The sequence below is a fragment of the Culex quinquefasciatus genome, chromosome 1 (genome assembly GCF_015732765.1).
Source record: "Culex quinquefasciatus strain JHB chromosome 1, VPISU_Cqui_1.0_pri_paternal, whole genome shotgun sequence".
Lineage (NCBI taxonomy): Eukaryota > Metazoa > Arthropoda > Insecta > Diptera > Culicidae > Culex > Culex quinquefasciatus.
This window is the reverse complement of record NC_051861.1, coordinates 5,549,514-5,567,785: the sequence shown is the minus strand read 5'-3', so window position 1 is coordinate 5,567,785 and position 18,272 is coordinate 5,549,514. Positions and strand designations below refer to the sequence as shown.

Here is an 18,272-nt window from a genome sequence, read left to right as displayed (position 1 = left end):
ACCACACTCACGGTACAATCCGATGAATGATGAGGAAATTCTTTGTCTACCACTCGGATGCCAAATTTACACGAAAATCAACAACAAAGATGGCCGCCGTGTGACGCTACAAACACACACAGGTGTAGCGCGTGCCCAAAACAAAAAACGCAACAATTTAAAATCTCGTGAAAATCACCTTTCTAATTATAATCCCACCCCACTCTCTCAGACCATCACCCATGACCAGAACGTGATTAATCCTAGTAGGCAGAGAGCAGAGTGAGGCTTGTGAAAAATGCACACGTTTCATCGCTTGGACGCGCGTCGCGTCGCTTAACCTTCGCGTACCTTGATTTTGAGATTTTTCTACACCAAGCGTCCCCATCACTCTCGATTTTTTTTCTCTCTCTCTCTCTCTCGCGAGAGAGCGGACCTCCGTTTTTGTCCTTCCGCTGTCTCATTGCAGAGCGATTAATCATTCGTCCGTATTCGGAGCGTTGACTCGTGAGTGGGCGCGAGAATTTTTCGTTCAGTTGTTTATACTTTTTCCTGAAGTAGGGGAACAGCATCTAATTCCAGCGTGCCTCTAATGTTGGCAGTTAAGAACTTTGACATTCAATTAAAGCTAATTAAAAGCGTTTTCAACTGAAATCGAGTGATAAATAGCTCAATAAGAAGTGAGCAAGCAAGTTTATATCAAAAGTTTTGCAAATTTAGTTGTTTAAATAGTGAAAATCAGCAATTTGGATGGAATTAGGTGCGAGTGATTAACCTGCCAAAGATACGAGAATTTCCCCTAGTTTGAAAAAGGTGCGAGTCAATGAGTCGCGTTTAAATTTGGATTGTTTCCGATTTTTTTTCTCGAGCAAAGGTCATTCATTCGACAGCTTTGATGTGGTTGCCATAATGGCGGCTGCGTCGTTTGACGTTAATGCTTGTTTTATAGCGTCCAAAACAAAGAAAACATGTCTGTTTAGTTTTTCTCCATCATTCATCGTTTATTTGCTGGTTCTTGTTATGTATAAAATATTTACATCCCCGACTTGCATAAACAAGCTTCCGTACATTCACCTAATAGTATTCATCCCTTATCCAAGTAGCCATAAAAGTCCCCTTCACTATCTTTTTTTTTGTATTTTTTATGTAATTTATGATTTTTCAAGCAGTAATAAAGTAAAACAAGCAGTAGATAATTATTTGAACGACCTCAAATTCCTTCGAAACACTCTTTTTTCTTCTTTTCGCATCGGCGAAACCAAATCTTTTTGGAAAAAAAGATCGCAGTAGGCTAGGTCGTTTTCGCTTTCTAGGCCGCAAGCGCGCGCGCGCTCTCGGTGGAATGTTCTGGCTAAAAATAGACCCTTTTCTGCTTTTTGGAAAATTCATACGCCAGAGCGGCTTCAATAGGGTCGCTGACATGGATCAAAATTTATTTTTAAGTGCCGATTATCACTTTCGGTGAGCAAATCTCTGACTCATGTCAGCGACTACTTTGTTTTTGTTGTTTGGCTCGAAAAAAAAAACAAAAATAGAGTGGCTTATCCAAGGTGGCCTGGTCTTTTCTTCCAGAGGAGGAAAAATCAGGTGAGTCATTCGCGCACATAACCTTGTTTTTCGGTTGTTGTTGTTTATGCCGAAGGTAAACACGATAGTATTAGGGCAGCGTGAAAATGCGAGCAACACGTGAGAGTGGGTGTGGATTGACGACGCCGGCTGCTCTGGGCGCATTCTTCAGAGGAAGATTTACGTTAGTTTGACCGAGCTAAACTTTAACGAGTTGGTGCAGTAGGCCATCGGTGCGCGTCGGTCGCCATTATGGCGAGTGCTATAAATTTTTGACACATCGTTACACGCTGAGTGGAGGCCACTTAACTTGCTGCGATGAATGCGTCCAGAGCAGAGGTGTGCTAAATTTGGTGAGTAGGTTCTTTGCGCTTAGTTTCCACCGATCGGGAACATCTTCTTGAACACCTGCAGGGCCGATTGCCGGTCCAGCGGGCACGTCTTGTACATGTCATCGCACGATCGTGTCGTTTGCGATTTTCCGTGCTTGATCGCCTCCTTGATGGCCGTTCCGTCGAGCATGTAGTCGACCAGGGAATTTCTAGACAAATAAAGAAGTTTACATTAAAATTTGACAACAGGAATTATCAACTAATGGAACTCACTCCGATAGCGCAAGGATCATGTGCTCGATCTGGTCGGCGGTTCCAACCTGCATGTGGTAATCCGACGAGCGGATGTAGCTGCAAATGGCCTTCTGCATGCACGATCCGGAATCGATGTTGTTCTGGGCCAGCAGGTCGTCCACCTTGTTCAGCATTTCCGTAACTCCGGTGAGGTCACTTCCGCCGTCGGCGCTACGGTAGTGGCCACCGTAACCGCCGCCAAAGGCGCCAACAAGCTTAGGCAGAATGAGCAGGGCACCGATTCCGACCAGCGTTCCCAGCACGACTCCTCCGAGGTCGATCTTGAGCGGAGCGTAGCCACCGAGGCCCGAGCTGGAGTAACCGTACCCGTTGAGGCCGCCGCCGGCTCCGTAGCCGGTGGTCAGACCAAGACGCTGCGTCCGGTCGCTGGCCGCTTCCGTCGGGAAGTTGGTCTCGTTGGGACGGCGCCAGTTGTTGCTGGAGGAGAGGGGGAAAAGGCATCAAAGTTGGCGTTGAGTTTGACTGGAGGCGCTTGGTGTATTAAATAAAAAAAAATCTTCTAAAAATGCTTTTGAAGAAATTTTAATTTATACTACTGAACATATGAAAAATTTGAAAAAATATGCTTTAATAAAACTGAAAATGTTGAATTTTATTTAAAATAACAGTTCTTTACACACTTAGATTTCTTTACCAAATTAGGTAGTTAAAAAATCATTCAAATTTAGATCGGTAAATCGTTTGCAAGATGAACAAAAAATTATCGAAATTCAGAAGTTTTCAGTTTACCGAACTATTAAACAGTTGAAAAATCGGTAAAATTTACCGAATTCTACCATTTTCACATGTTTATAACAACTGTAACCCAATCTGTTCGTACTCTTTTTTTCGTATTTTTAACTTTGTGAGAAACTTTAAATCGCTTTCAAAAGTTCTCAATGTTCGATCCGGTTTACAGTACATTTATAATTTTTTACATTTTCTAATTGATATTCATTTAATAATTGAAACATAAACGCTTATATTTTAAAGGCGCAAAAAACAAGTTTTGATGCTTGAAACATCATGACATTTATGCTAACCATATGTAAATTAGGTATCTAAAAATTCATGGAAATATTATTCTCAATTTTTCCGATCTGCAATCAAAATTATATTTTTTTTTTCAGTAAGACAAAACTGTCAAATAAGCATTGCAAAATAAGTTAAAATCATTTTTCTATCGTTTACTCAAGTTTCATAAATGAAATAATGATCCAAGAACCTAAGAGCGAAGGACATACGGTCTTATAACCATTTTTTTTTAATATCTGAAACACAACATCTAGACAACTATATGGACTTCAGTCTTCAAAAAGCATTGAAAAGAAGAATTTTTATTTTTTTTGTGAAATGTTGAATTTGCGTTGCGAGTTGGATAAATACAATGAGAGTTGAAAAAAATATTTTTGTTGTTTTATTCCAGACTACGCATATTTTGCATTTGTTATAATAATTGTTGACAACAAAACTAAAAAAAATGGCAACATTTTAAAATTTGACAAAAATTTACGAAAAAATATTATGGAGATCAAAGATGTCGATTGGAGATTGTAGAAATTAGGCCAGGGGTGTCCAACCTTTTGGCCCTGCGGGCCAGATTTGATGTTTCTGAAGCAGTGGCGGGCCGGAACTAATATTTGATAAAAGTTGAAGAAGTTAACACATTTTTGTTCATTCTTATTATTGGGTTCTTTTAAAGAAAATAAATAAAAGTACTAGTGTTGCAAATAACATTCCTAAATCTTGATTTAAAGAATGAAAAACATGGATAACATTCAAAAATGAGTTTATTTGAGTTATTTTATTTTTTGTTTGTTTAAAATTGTAGAGTTATTGTTTTTAACGATTGCAATTTTCATTTAAAAAAAAACATTTCAATTCAATGGTCGTTGCAATTTTTTAAGTTTAATTTCCTCAACACTACGATATAAAAAATCAATGAGACATGATAAAATTTATTCAAACGAAATTTGGATTCGAATATCCCTTTTAAAAAACGTTTTTTTTTTTTGCGTTTTTGTGCACCTTTATTCAAATATTTTAAAAAATATGTTAAAATGATTTTAAACACAATCTAAACTATAAAAGTGTAAAAAATATGTATTAAATCATTTTTATTTCGTTATTTTCCAAATTCAAGGTTTATGAAAAAATATATTTTTGCTCTCTCTTTTTCATTCCCCATTGAGACATTATTTTTATATTTTTAAAATATTGGCCGCGATTTATTCTCAGTATGAATAATTTGCCTTTTTTAACTTCATTAAAAAAAAACTTTATCACTGAAAAGTTGTTCTGAAAAAATTCATTAGCTTTTGCTTACTTATTTATTTAAAAATATAAAAAATAGAAAAAAATCGATTTGAAGTAAACACAGTAAAAACCGAAAGAAATTCAAATTTAGTGTCTTTTTGTACATTTTTGGACAACAATCCAAGTTTTTTCATAAATTTCACAATTTTACGAAATGGATCATTTTGTTTTCTTGCAAAATTTTTCAGTTTGGAAATATGTATGTAGAAATTACAATTAAGAATGTTGCTATAATATTATAAAAAAAATATTTTGTTTTTATTCAGACAGTCATTTTATTTATTTAATATTTTATAAACAGTAGGGTGGGTACGGATTTTGAAAAGTTCTCAGATCAAGTTCTGGTGTTCTGGTGTGGTTCCCCTTGTAGGGCATACCCATTGGGACTCTCACGCTAAATTTCAGCTCATTTGGCTGAAAACTGGCTTGTCTCAAGCTGGTTCAAGTTTACATGGAAATTACTATGGGAAATTTTGAATTTTCGTTCATTCGATCCTACAGGCCTGGAGAAAACATGTAGAAACTTCTAGGATTACCAGAAATGAGCGGAATCGTCTGGAGAACAACTTTCCCTAAGTGACCAGGTCGATTCGTTCAACCCCCATCGAGCTCAACGGCAATACATCCGGGGTTTTCGGAACCAACGGTTTTCCCCAGAAAAGCATCAAATTTTCCTTAGCATGCTATGAATGCTTGATGAAAACCGCGACGCCACATGTCAAACAGCTACCACGTGATTGTAAAATTTTCACCATAACAATTTTTTTTCTTATTTGGAGGTAAAGACTACAGCTAAATAGTATCAGGATCACCATAAATGATAATTCTATAGTTCAAAACGAAATGAAATTTATTTTTGTAGGCGATGCTAGTCCACGTGGGTCTCGTGGCGCAGGGGTAGCGGCTTCGGCTGCCGATCCCGATGATGCTATGAGACGCGGGTTCGATTCCCGCCTTATCCACTGAGCTTCTATCGGATGGTGAAGTAAAACGTCGGTCCCGGTTTCTCCTGTCTCGTCAGAGGCGCTGGAGCAGAAATCCCACGTTAGAGGAAGGCCATGCCCCGGGGGGCGTAGTGCCAATAGTTTCGTTTCGTTGCTAGTCCACGTGGTAGCCTGTTTGACATGTGGCGTCGCGGTGTTCATCAAGCATTCATAGCATGCTAAGGAAAATTTGATGCTCTGCTGGGAAAAACGGGTGATTCCGAAAACCCCGGATGTATTGCCGTTGAGCTCGATGGGGGTTGAACGAATCGACCTGGTTCCTTAGGAAAAGTTGTTCTCCACACGATTCCGCTCATTTCTGGCCATCCTAGAAGTTTCTACATGTTTTCCCCAGGCCTGCAGGAGCGAATGAACGAAAATTCCAAATTTCCCATAGTAATTTCCATGTAAACTTGAACCCGCTTGAGACAAGCCAGTTTTCAACCAAATGAGCTGAAATTTGGCGTGAGAGTCCCCATGGGTATGCCCTACAAGGGGAACCACACCAGAACTTGATCTGAGAACTTTTCAAAATCCGTACCCACCTTAATAAACAGCCTTCAGTCAGTTGCAAAGTAACCGCCGACCTTACAAGTCGCATTCTCAACGCCAGTCCGCAGTTTGTGTGCGCGTCGCCGCTTTTTTTAAAATGTGCACCGTAGACAAAAACAGTGTGGTTCTGGATTTTTGTCAACTCCAAAACCAACCAAGCCCAAAGCTTGTAAAAAAAATTCTCGCAGACCTTCAAGTAAACCAAGAAAACTTGCGAGCATTGCAATTATGAAATAGAAGAAAAATAGCCGTGTTGCAGTTCGCCGACTCAGCAATGGCCTCGTCCATCATCGACAAACCTCTGGTACACAGAAAAAAATATGTAAATATACACAGCACGTAATTACTGTTTCTTATGTAAACTCACTCAATGTAATGTTGAAATATGATGTAAAGAGTAAAAAGTCATGGAAATTACTCCAATGTAAATCTAAATCTAATGTAAATCATGAATCTAATGGAAACGTTGAGCATGGAAACTCAAATCTGATGAATTTCTACCCGTGTTCGGCTTTCTGTAAATTCCTATTTAATGTAAATCATATATCCAATGTATTTCTGCCAAACGCTGCCTTCAAAACTACCCGAACTAAAAATAGTTAGGGGAACAGCATCTAATTCCAGCGTGCCTCTAATGTTGGCAGGTCAGAACTTTGACATTCAATTGAAGCTAATTAAAAGCGTTTTCAACTGAAATCGAGTGATAAATAGCTCAATGAGAAGTGAGCAAGCAAGTTTCTATCAAAAGTTTTGCAAAATTAGTTATTTAAATAGTGAAAATTAGCAAATTGGATGGAGTTAGGAGCGAGTGCTTAACCTGCCAAAGATACGAGAAGTTCCCCTATATTTGGTTCTCTTTCTATCGTTCTAATACTTCGCTGGCCCACTGCCTGAGCCTCGACCTGAACAAGTTGATGCTTTAGCCGCTCGTTTATAAAATGCGAAGATGGCTCAGTCGGCAGCGGGTAGCAGCAGTAACACCGAACATCCTATCCGTCGTCCGTTCGATTCCAGTCCAGCGTTATTCCACTTGGCCGTCGACGAGAAAGCGTCCCCTACCTGTAAAACAACTTTTAAAATCATAATTTCCTTTTGCTGCCCGTTTCACTCATTTTAAAATAGAACATAGGCCACACCCTTTTCCTACTGCAATCCAAGTCGAGCTTCTCATTCCCATTGGCCAATCAGAATTAGTTGATTTGAACTAATGTAAATTTCAAAACTAATGTAAATTCCAAAACTAATGTAAATTTTCAAAACTAATGTAAATTTCCAATGAATCTAATGTAAGTTTCCAATGAACCTAATGTAAATATACATCATTTATCATGATACCTTTTGGTACATGATAAATAATGTAAATTTACAGAAATATTTTTTTCTGTGTATATCAGGGTTGCAAAATCCCGATTTACCTGGACAACAACGCTACGGAAGTTCGTGTGCTTGACCTACCTCTAGGCATAAGCAATGATGACGTAGTCAAAGTGATGAGTAAATACGGCGAAATTTTGACCATCACCAACGACCGCTGGATTAACTTCTTCCCAGGAATCCCAAATGGAGTTCGGACCCTGCGGATGTTGCTGAAACAGCCAACGCCGAAATCAATCACTATAAACAATGCTGCTGCAACAGTGACGATTATAGGCAAAAAATCGCTTTGCAAACTCAAAGCAAAGAACAAAAAATGTGCGGATTCGAGACAAAATGTGAAACAAAAAAGCAGTACACAACCGATTGAACCCGAACCAAGCAGCAGCAGCAGTAAAAGCAACAATAGTAAACCAGAACAAAATGCAATGGAAACAAGTGAAATGGACGAAGAAGACAACGATGGATTCGAGACCGTGCTTTCTAAGCACACCCGCCGCCGAAAGCGCTTACAGGCATATTTGAACGCGGAAGACGAACTAACAAAAAAACGAAGAGAGATGGCTGCAGAAGAAACAGATGAAGAAGATGAAGATGTCATAAAAGCAAAATATTATAAGAAAAAGTGTTGTGAGATAACTTCAAAATCCCTGGAAGAAGAGGACGAAGATAAACTTGAAGAACTTGATAATTCACTATTTAAATATTCCGCTAAATATTTGAAACATAGACAGAAATCGTTAGAAAAAAGGCATGGTAATAATTATTGAAGTGATTTTAAACTCTGTAATATTTCCTCTTTCACTATCCACCTTGAAGAGATGAATGCACAATGGTGTAAAGTCTCTATAATAAAACTAAAAAAAAATAAACAGCCTTAAGGGCCGGTCATAGAATTATTTTAAAAAGCCGTCGCGGGCCGGATGAAATAGCTTCAAGGGCCGGACGTTGGGCGGGCCTGATTTAGGCTAAAAACATGCAAAAAAAATCACTTAAAAAGGAAGTATGACAAAAATGGAAAAAATTAAGTACAAAAGTTGCCAAAAATTACCTCCTGAACACTGGAAGCATAACAAATTACACATTAAGGAACTTAGCGAATTGGGAAAAATATTATTTTTGTCTTTCAAACTTAATCATTTGTTTGGATAGATAAAGAAAGAGTTTAGAATTTGAACAAAAATTTTCAGGTGATGTACTGCATTTTTTATACCGTGATATTGTTTTAAAGAGAATTAAGACTGGTACAAATTTTATTTAAATATAAATCTTTTTTCAAAAAACTTCAAAATTTCAATGGAAATTAAAGTGCGTTCAGCTAAATTTGATTTAAAATGCATTCCCCTACGTTTGAAATCATTTTTAGCATGTTTGATTAAAACATCTTTTGAATTTTGGAAAATTTTCGATATTTAGTATCGCATAAAAGTTTTTTTCGCTAATTTTTTTGTTTTGTCAAATTTTACTTTTTTGAAAACGGCATGCATTTTAAAACACTTTTTGCATTCAAATCTTGAGACTATGGCTATGGCCGAGGGACAAAACCTTGGAAAAAAAAATTGCATCGGCCTAAATTAAAAAAAAACGTTCTGTGATATTTTTTATTTTAAAAAAGTTACTGTTTAAACAAAATCTATAAAGAATCACAATAAAAGATTAAATTTGTGTGTATGAAATTGTTCATGAAAAATTTAATGAACAGTTTTGAGATAAAATGATCTCTTCAAGAGAAAAGTTTAAATTTCTGTAAAACATAATGAAAAAAGAACCATATTAAAATCCAGAGTTTGTTTTTTTAATAGGCCCTATACTACCGTTCTACGCATAATTGTCCCATGTCAGTTTTGGACGATTTTGTGTGTTTAGTGTGATGTGAACTTTAAGAAAAAACACATACAATCTGGTAGTTTGTTCGGAAACTCATTAAAAACAACACCAAGTCTGTTTGTCCTATCGTTCTACTTCTACGCATAATTGTTCCACCAAGTATTTTATTAAACGGAATCATTAGTTTTACTAAGCATCATGTCTTGTTTAGCTGTTGTATAGCAAGAGAATCACAAATAAGGGTGATAAACTGATAACTGGGGCGATTAGGGACACATAGAGCGAATAGGAACCCACAGGCCAATTATGCGTAGAAACACAGAAATCGGTCGAAAAATTTCAATCGCGTTTTTCTTACTTGCACTTTTTTGAACATGGGACAATTATGCGTAGAACGGCAGTATAAACATATTAAACACACTTTGCTTTGCTTGATGAGTTTTGGCACAATTGAGAACTTTTTGTTTCACCAGTTTATCTGTTTGTTATTGCATTCTTTTTAACATAGTAATTTATTAATTTTTAAATTCAATAAAATAATCTTTCACGCTTTCCAAAAATCTTGGATATTTTTCTTGAAGATATTTGTCTGCACTCAGATATCCATACCTTTGGGCATAAGCACAGTGTAACACTACGGCGGCCACTGTCACGAAAATCACTACTTGTTTGCTGAACATTTTTCCTTCTCTTGTTTTTCTCTGTAAAAGAAAATTCACAAAATTTTCCACTTAAAAAAACCCTTCACGATTTTCTGCGCACAAACCAGGAAGCTGCTTCAACTGAAGAAGATATGTAACTGAATCGAACGTACCAACCGAAATGAATTTAATTCCCTAATCAAATCACATTTTATATGAAAATCATGTCACAGCCTGCTCGGTTTGAACAATAGGTCGTCGTCCATCCCCAGTTGTCAGTGGTGGTGGTGGTGGTGGTGGTGGTGGTGAGCCCTACTAACACTGTGCGGCGCCGTACAAGGAAGTTTGCATGTGTGGAAAACTCCTTGTTGCATGAAATTTGCCAGCACTTACCGCGTTTTGACGACTTCTTGACGAGCCGTGATCGTTTAAGAGGGCTTAAATTGTTATCGAGCGCGACAGGGGCAGATGACGGATTATTGTGTAAAAAAAAATAACTTTTGCATTGTTTGTCTCTGTCGTCGGTGGGCTGCGTATGATGAAATAGTTGATTTTCCGCGTTTTTGAATCCAAGCTGGGTGGCCTTTTTTTTCGCGGGGTTTTCTTCTCGCCTATCACAGTCGTGTTGGTGGTGTCTTTCGTAAGAGCTGGGTTTTTGCTGCTGCTTCTTCTTGCTAGTTTTTTGGAGCGAACGCAGAGGTTACGCGCCTAATCCAAGGTGACAAGTTGTTAAAAAAAAGCCGTGAAGGTGGCAAACTTCGCGGGCGCCATTTTGCACATTTTGGGATGTGGTGTAGAGGGTGTGTGATTGTGTGTGTTTGTTAGTTGGCGAAAATGTGCAAATGTACTTTCACCTTAAGTGAACTGATGTCGATTTCACCTTAACGAAAGTGATTTTTGTTCTATCTAGTTTGGAAAGGTTTTTTTGTGCCAATGCAAATTTTATTAGAACTTTTTTTCCTCTTCTCTTTAAAATTTTTCCTAAAAATAAAGGGAGTAAAAATATACAGCTAAAACTGGAGTACCTACGTTAAGGCTTTATTACATACTTGCAAGCACTGTGTGGATGAAGACCAGAAAAAATCGATTTTCTCTTTTTTTCCTTAAAAGGATTAAAATATTTCCATGAATTCATTAATATTCTGCATTTTTTACGTAGCATAACCGTTATAATGTTTAGGATGATGCGCTGCACATATTTTTCAATGTTTATGTCACAAGTAATCAGCAACTCTAATTTGACTAAAATTAGATTGCAGAACTCGGATTCGTTGCCAGAAGTGAATAAATATAAACAACAGTCCAGATGCGATTGTCCAAAGATTCGATCTTCCGAAATAGGATTTTCCGAAGGTTTGTATGGGACTTCGGTTAATCGAATCAGAAACATTTTTTTTTTATTTTTTTGTTTTTAACGTTAAATGAATAGTTGATTGCTTATTAAACTACAAATGCTTTTTCTCAATATTTCATCACTGCCATTTTGTCGCCATCTTTGATTTAAAAATTCTACTGTTGGTTATCACATCAAATCAAATCAAATCAAAATCTTAATCACTTTAGGGTAGTTTAAGGGTCCGAGGGTCATACTTAAGGGTTTACATACATGTAAATCGTCAAAAATGTCAGAGGTTGGTATGAGCACACATTTGAACTTTTTTCAAATCAATTTGCAGGACATTAAAATGTACATTTTCATCTATTAACTAAATAAATATGAAGACATTTGGGTGTACCATTGCCGAAATATAGCTTTTTTAAGTTAGCAGTTCCAAAAAACGGGTGCCACGATATCTCAACACTGCTTCGACCAAATCGACTCAAAAATTTTGGTGAAGACTCCTCAAACTAGTCCTGTGTACATGACGAAGGCCTATTTTCAAAGACTTAATTTAAAAAAAAAGATAAAAATATTTTTATGTTTTTCATACAAAAAATCGTCAGTTTTTGATTTTTGTATTTTTTTAAAAAGCTGAATTTAAAATTCGTCATGCACACGGGATATGTGTTGGGAGTCTTCACCGCAAATTTCAGCCAATTTGGTCCATCCCATCTCAAGATATCGTGGCACCCGTAAATCAACTCGGTGTTTAGAGAAAAACGTCACAAAGTTTGACAGTTCGCTTTGCGCATGGCAAAATGGTGAACTTAAATCGTTTTTTACTCAGTTCAGTCACGAAACATCTTCATGAAACTTTCAGGATTGATTGAAAATAATCTTTTTAGTGAATTTAGTGAACTTTCTGTAATATGACATTTTATGATTTTCTTCATGTATGTAACCCCCTTAAGCATACTTAGGCATTCAAAAATAAGAAAACAACAAAAAAAAAAATCATAGTTCGTTTCCGAAGTGAAATTTTTCTGAGGCCTTCAGACTTCGGAAAATCGAGTCTGGACTGTACTAAGAAAATATTGAAAACACTTTATTTTGTGTAGCGATATTTTTAATGTTTGCCAACTTGCCAATTTTGAGCTTTAGCTAAGAGGGACAAATTGGTGTTGGCCAACTAAGCCGTTGCAAATATTTTTCACAGTTTATGTTTATGAGAATCACCACAACATTCTTTTTTGAATATTGTTGCCAAAATAACCATTGCAAAGAATAATAATAGTGGAAAGCATTTCTTTTGTCTCAGTGTTACTCACTTAAATATAAGTTTTCAAACAATGAAATCTTGTATAAGTTTATTTTTTCAAATTTCATATGTTGAACAAATGGAAAAACTCAAACAATTATAACTAACGGAGAAAGTCCATTAGGGACCATCCATAAACCACGTGGACATTTTAGGGGTATATGGCGATTGTCCACGATAAATACAAAAAGTTTTTGTATGGACAATTGTCCACGAGGGGGGGGGGGATGTACAACTGTTCACGTGGTTTATGGATGGTCCCTTAACATTAACAATTTGAAATGTAAAAAAAAATTGGCCCTTATTTTTCGGACCATTTTTGAATGTATTATATAATAACATGTTTGAATCCGGTTTTTTTTCCTAATTTGTGCATATAACATCTCATGTTTTAAAGAACAAAACAAAATTTTTTAAAAAAATATTAAAACAAGAATTAATTACTTGAAGGCAAAGATGGAATAATCGCAAAAAAAAAAAACATTTTCGCTTGCGAACTTTCTTCAACCGCGAAAGAGACATTCCGAAAAAAATAATCACTTGAAGATTTTTTGTGATTCTCATTGTTAGCACCACTTTAGTTAATTTAATTTATTTTGTGCACATACATTGTTCATCTACGAAAATTGGCAAGCATTTTTTCGACGTGTGACGTACCACCTGCAAGAGTAGTAGTGAATTCGATGTTCCGCCGAATAATACAGATGATGATTTTTCGGATTCATTTTACCGATATTTCGTGCGCAAGAGATGGAGAGACAAGTTCCCTTCCGATTTTTTTTTCTCTTGATGAGCGTCAACAGATTTTCTTTTGATGAAGATTCTTCCATCGCTGCTTGAAGTAATTGAAAAAGTTACAAAAAAATTTTTGCTTTGCTTTGCCTGATTTTGAAAAATCTCACAATACTTTTCGCAGAATTTCTCATGTTTGAAAAAATGAAAAACTCACACAAATATTACTGAGAAAAATATAATAAATATTCTTAAAAAAATAATGCACAGAAATGTTTCAGAAACAAGTAAAACATGTGTAAGAAGAACCGAGAAAAAATATGTTTAATGAAAAATATCTAATTCTTAAAAATATTTTGAATCGCTCTTGCTTATAATTTTGCTAGTTTTTGTTTCATGATTTTTGTTTTCTCATTTTCTCACCTTCGACCTTTTGACAATGTTCGATCTTTTGTCCCTTCAACATTTTTGTCCTTTGGACCTTCTGTCTTACGACCTTTTTGCGCACAAACTTTTGTTCTTTCGAACTTATATCTTTACACGTTTCCTCGCAAATCGTACGATTTTTAGGGAAATCTTTGAACATTTGCATTGACCTTGCATTGACCTTAGGCAGCTCTCTACATTTGTTCGACTCTTGATCCGATTTTCAATTTAAAATAATAAAAAAGTGTGTTAAAAAATATTTAAAAAAAAACAGAAAAAATAAAAATTTAATGTGCAATTAGATTTATTTTTCTTTTAGTGCAAGTAGCGAGTGACCGTATCCAAATCTATTAAGTTTTTTAATGAATCTAATTACAAAAACCAAAACAAATCTTTTGTTTTCCCCTCCCTTCGAACAAAGCCATAATCATCGCTTATATGCACATCAAAAATGCAATTAGCCATCCTCAAAACCGACAAAAATTTGCGTAATTACATATTGTGTGTATCTCAAAACGCTCAGTACCCACGTGGTGGTGCCCTTGACTAAGAAGGACCGACCACAGCATAGTTAAGGCACACTTTTAATTACAGCCTCCGGCGTAAAACGTGCCTAATTCGATAAACATTGACAAACATTTGCGCAGAGCGAAACTTTTCATCAAAACCAGTTGCGCACCGGCCTAACGAGGCCAGTTGCGGTTAGGAAATAGTCCTTCCAGTGTCGGTGCAGTTTCTTTTTTGTTGGAGGTACGTGTTTGGTGCCATCTTTTGACAAGTTTGCTAAATTGTTACAAATGGGAAGCTATTTTTAGCCGCTTTCTCGTACAAATTGTTTCAAACGATCTCTTTTATTGAGAAATTTCGACAATGAGATAATTTCAATTTTGTCCCACGTGGTCGTTGCAAGCAATTTGCCGGTTGACAGCGCAACAACCTCATCCAAGGAGGCAGCGCGCGCTCGCACACGTGCAACATGAAGTAATCGCAACCAGCCGCGTAGCCCACTTTGATGGGATCGTGCATACTCTTGTAGAGCATTTCTTCGCGCGCACTCGCTTCCTTCGATGACGGATTATGTCACATCGTCACATTGTGTCAAATTAGGGCACATCGCACTTTCCATGCGGAGTGAAATTGAAAACGCTGGTGTTTCCTAGGATGGCCCCACCTAGGAAAATTGAAAAAAAAAGCTTTGAGGTTATGTTTGCAAAACCGTCGTTACAGTTTCCCGTTTCGCTCAGTTTGGCAATTGCATTTCGACAGTCAACAGGTCCCCGGAATGGTACTGCGAGGACAGTTTGCAAAGACAGTTTCGGCTCTGGTCATCCTGGCGACCTGGTCGTCGGGGATGGTCAACCAGGAGGTCTCGGCAGGGCCCGCGATCGCGGGTAACAGTAGCGCAGCATACCAGCTTCCGTACGAGGGCATTGCGCCAGCAGACTACCTGCAGGAACTCAGTGAAGGACCTGGGTGGGCAGCAGGTCTGATCAGGAATTCCCGGAAGGGGAGCGATCAACGGGAACCGAAATTCATCAGCTTCCAAACCAAGGACAATAATATTGAGGTTGAGATCGACTTTGCGATACCTTTTCTTACGATTCCGGTGAAAAAGTCCGTCGATGGGATGATGTCGTCAGTGATGAAGGTATGAGTGACCGTGAGTTCTCTGTTGTGATGAGTTACCCTATAGGTTTGCGTATTTTAGGGCACTTCTCTCATCAACATCAATGTGGGAGCTGTGGCTTTGGCGGGCGTTCTGGCAGTTGGTGGCGCCCTCATCGGTGGCGTCGCCAAACTATTTCGTGACAAGGAACTCTTGACTCCTCTGGGACCATTAAACGTTCGACGAACGGAATCCATGCCCACGCCGTCGAAGACGGATCGAGGTAAGTTGTTCAACAACGAAATTTATATACCATGAATACAAATCATTTAACAACAGACGCCGACGAAGAGAACGCCCTCTGGAATCTACTGCGGGTGGTGGACCGTAGTTTACAGCGGTACGACATCGATTCGACGGCCTGCACCCAGCGGACGGTTTGCTGGTACGTGAAGGAAGCCGCGATAAACGTGGCCGAGCGACGCGCCAGCCGGATGGACACGGTCCTGGACGGGTTGGCCGGTGCGGACTGGGCGCTCAGTTTCGCCACCGGAACGGCCATCGAGGACGCCATCCGCGCTGGCAGGAGACGCGTCAACTGCGAGCAAGCGTTTCCGGCGTGCCGATTCGGACCGGAAGCGGTGCAGCGGATACTCGGCGGAAGTGGGAGGAGCAGGCGGTGAAACGCGGTTAGCATTAAGTCCAAATTGATTGAGATTCTTGGTTAGAACCATGCTTGCATTCAACGTTCGAACACTAGCGACACCTAGTAGAGAGTAGTTTAATGTTTATCCTTTGAATAGTTGGCCATCGCTAATGATACATGTTGGCAGATCTTGGAGGAAGTTATTTTATTGAAATAAACGTATTTTAAAATCAATTACTCGTTTTCAGTCATTTCACCACGAAGATTCCGTTGCAACATCCTGCGTTTCATTTCCAGATCCCAGTTCTCTTTCCCAAGCACGTACGAAAGCTTGCCCAACGCAGCCTCGGCGGTCATGTCGTGTCCGGAAATGACACCAAGCTCCCGCAGGTGGTGACTCGTCTCATACATCTGGCTGACGGAACCTCCGCTACATTGTGTAACGTTCAAAATCAAAACTCCTCGCTCGGAAGCTTCCCGTAACGCTCCAATGAAATCTTCCTTATTCGACGGGATGTTCCCAGCCCCGTAAGTCATCAGAACTATCCCGTTTAGCTTTTCCAAAGTCGCTCGCACCAAATCTCCAGAAATCGTCGGAAACAACCGTAGCAGGCCTACCCTCTCGTCCATCTTGAATTGCACGCCAAACGGCTCCCCCGACGCCGCCCTCCTTACCAACCCCTCATTTATCTCCACGTTGACACCCATCGTAGCAAGCGGTGCTAAGTTCGGCGACCCAAACGCCTCAAACGAGTCGCAGTTTACTTTGATGGTCCGATTGCCGCGAAACAGTTGCGCGTTGAAGAAGACACAAACTTCAGGAATGTCGTAGTTTCCGGCCAGGATCAGCGCCGAAACCAGGTTGTCCCTGCCGTCGGTGCGCGTTTCGAAGATCGGAATCTGCGATCCGGTGATGATGACCGGGTGCTTCAAGCCTTCCAGCATGAACGAGAGGGCAGATGCCGTGTAGGCAAGCGTATCGGTTCCGTGGAGGACGACGAATCCTTGGAAGTGGTCGTGTGCGTCGTGGATGTCCTGCGCGATTCGAACCCACTCCGGAACTCCCATGTTGGAGGAATCCAGCAGTGGATCGTACTCCAGGATTCGGTACCGGATACGATTCAGTTGATCTTGAACGAAGGGTAAAAGCAAAGTGTTGGCGGGAAGATCATCGTGCGTTGCGTCGTGCAACTGTGGGAAGCTACGAATTCTTTCGTAGAACTCGTTTGGTTTAGGAACAAGTTCTAAAAGGGGAAAATATTATGTTGAGGTTATTAACAAAATTAAATCATACCATTATTTTCATTCCTGATCATGCCAATGGTTCCACCAGTGTAGATAACCAATACCGATGAATATCTTGGTAAGTCACTTCTTTGAAATGGTAATTTGTTCTTGGAACTCATTTCCTGATTCTGTTAACCTAAAATCTAGGAATTAAAAGCAGTTTCTTTTTATAATTGGATTTTTAGCTTAAATGCACATATACCTTTGCCGCTGCTCTGCTTGTAGTACTAATCGTTGGGGTAATGAGCTTCTTTCTTGTTGCAATAGCGAGCAAAAATCCATTCTAAGCGGCTTATCGGCGCGCTTAGAAATTTATCACGGCAAGTTCTTGGAAAAGATACTGCTCTATTGAGTCATGTCCGGAACCCCTCTGCAGAGAACAGAAGAACAGCGCTCGATTCTATTTCTAGTCTCAACGGTTCAAATTATTTAAAAGATGGATGATCCCTTAAACTTTTGGAAGTCGTATGTTTTATCGTTTCATACAAGTGGGTTGAACTGTTTGCTATCAAACTAATACACAATTATTGAAATATGAAACGTTTGAGGGTTAGAATCAAAAGTCTTGTAACGAAACCGTGGAACCAATCAGCTGTTGAAATCTGAAACTATTGCGAACTATGTTGTTTAAGCTTAGTAGATATTTTTGTTCTAATTAAAACCGATTTTCTCACTTCACATTATTAAATTATTTAATTATTTAATTTTAAATTATTTAGTTATTCAACTATTTAATTATTTAATTATTTGATTATTTAATTTTTTAATTATTTAATTATTTAATTATTTAATTATTTAATTATTTAATTATTTAATTATTTAATTATTTAATTATTTTATTATTTAATTATTTAATTATTTAATTATTTAATTATTTAATTATTTAATTATTTAATTATTTAATTATTTAATTATTTAATTATTTAATTATTTAATTATTTAATTATTTAATTATTTAATTATTTAATTATTCAATTATTTAATTATTTAATTATTTAATTATTTAATTATTTAATTATTTAATTATTTAATTATTTAATTATTTAATTATTCAATTATTTAATTATTTAAT

The 18,272-nt window shown here is 37.9% G+C and overlaps 3 protein-coding genes across 11 annotated transcripts in view; 1 reads left to right on the top strand and 2 right to left on the bottom strand.

Annotated features, from left to right (window-relative positions):
* LOC6040925 overlaps nt 1-16,120 on the top strand; it is a 44,517-nt gene extending 28,397 nt beyond the window's left edge. The window contains exons 1-4 of one of the 8 annotated variants that reach the window (XM_038267115.1): nt 10,237-10,347; nt 14,889-15,309; nt 15,370-15,550; nt 15,607-16,120. In XM_038267115.1, coding sequence (XP_038123043.1) covers nt 14,944-15,309; nt 15,370-15,550; nt 15,607-15,950 — 891 coding nt within the window. In that variant the 5' untranslated portion in view covers nt 10,237-10,347; nt 14,889-14,943 and the 3' untranslated portion in view covers nt 15,951-16,120. The other 7 variants (XM_038267120.1, XM_038267118.1, XM_038267113.1 and 4 more) reach the window with 7 other exon arrangements.
* LOC6040926 lies at nt 970-10,143 on the bottom strand. Of its 2 annotated transcripts, none has more exons than XM_038267121.1 (4): nt 10,038-10,143; nt 9,833-9,924; nt 2,151-2,609; nt 970-2,086 (listed from the first exon to the last, which is right to left on the bottom strand). In XM_038267121.1, exons 2-4 carry the CDS (start codon nt 9,901-9,903, stop codon nt 1,918-1,920), a joined length of 699 nt encoding a protein of 232 aa, XP_038123049.1. In that variant the 5' UTR covers nt 9,904-9,924; nt 10,038-10,143; the 3' UTR covers nt 970-1,917. The 2 variants fall into 2 exon arrangements, with proteins under 2 accessions (XP_038123049.1, XP_001850254.1); XM_001850202.2 differs by lacking the exon at nt 10,038-10,143 and adding an exon at nt 9,990-10,033.
* Nucleotides 16,121-16,147: 27 nt separating the features above from the next.
* Nucleotides 16,148-17,580, bottom strand: LOC6040924 (L-asparaginase). Its single transcript, XM_001850200.2, has 3 exons — nt 17,403-17,580; nt 17,208-17,343; nt 16,148-17,157 (listed from the first exon to the last, which is right to left on the bottom strand). Exons 2-3 carry the CDS (start codon nt 17,317-17,319, stop codon nt 16,148-16,150), a joined length of 1,122 nt encoding a protein of 373 aa, XP_001850252.2. The 5' UTR covers nt 17,320-17,343; nt 17,403-17,580.
* Between the last annotated feature and the right edge of the window lie 692 nt (nt 17,581-18,272).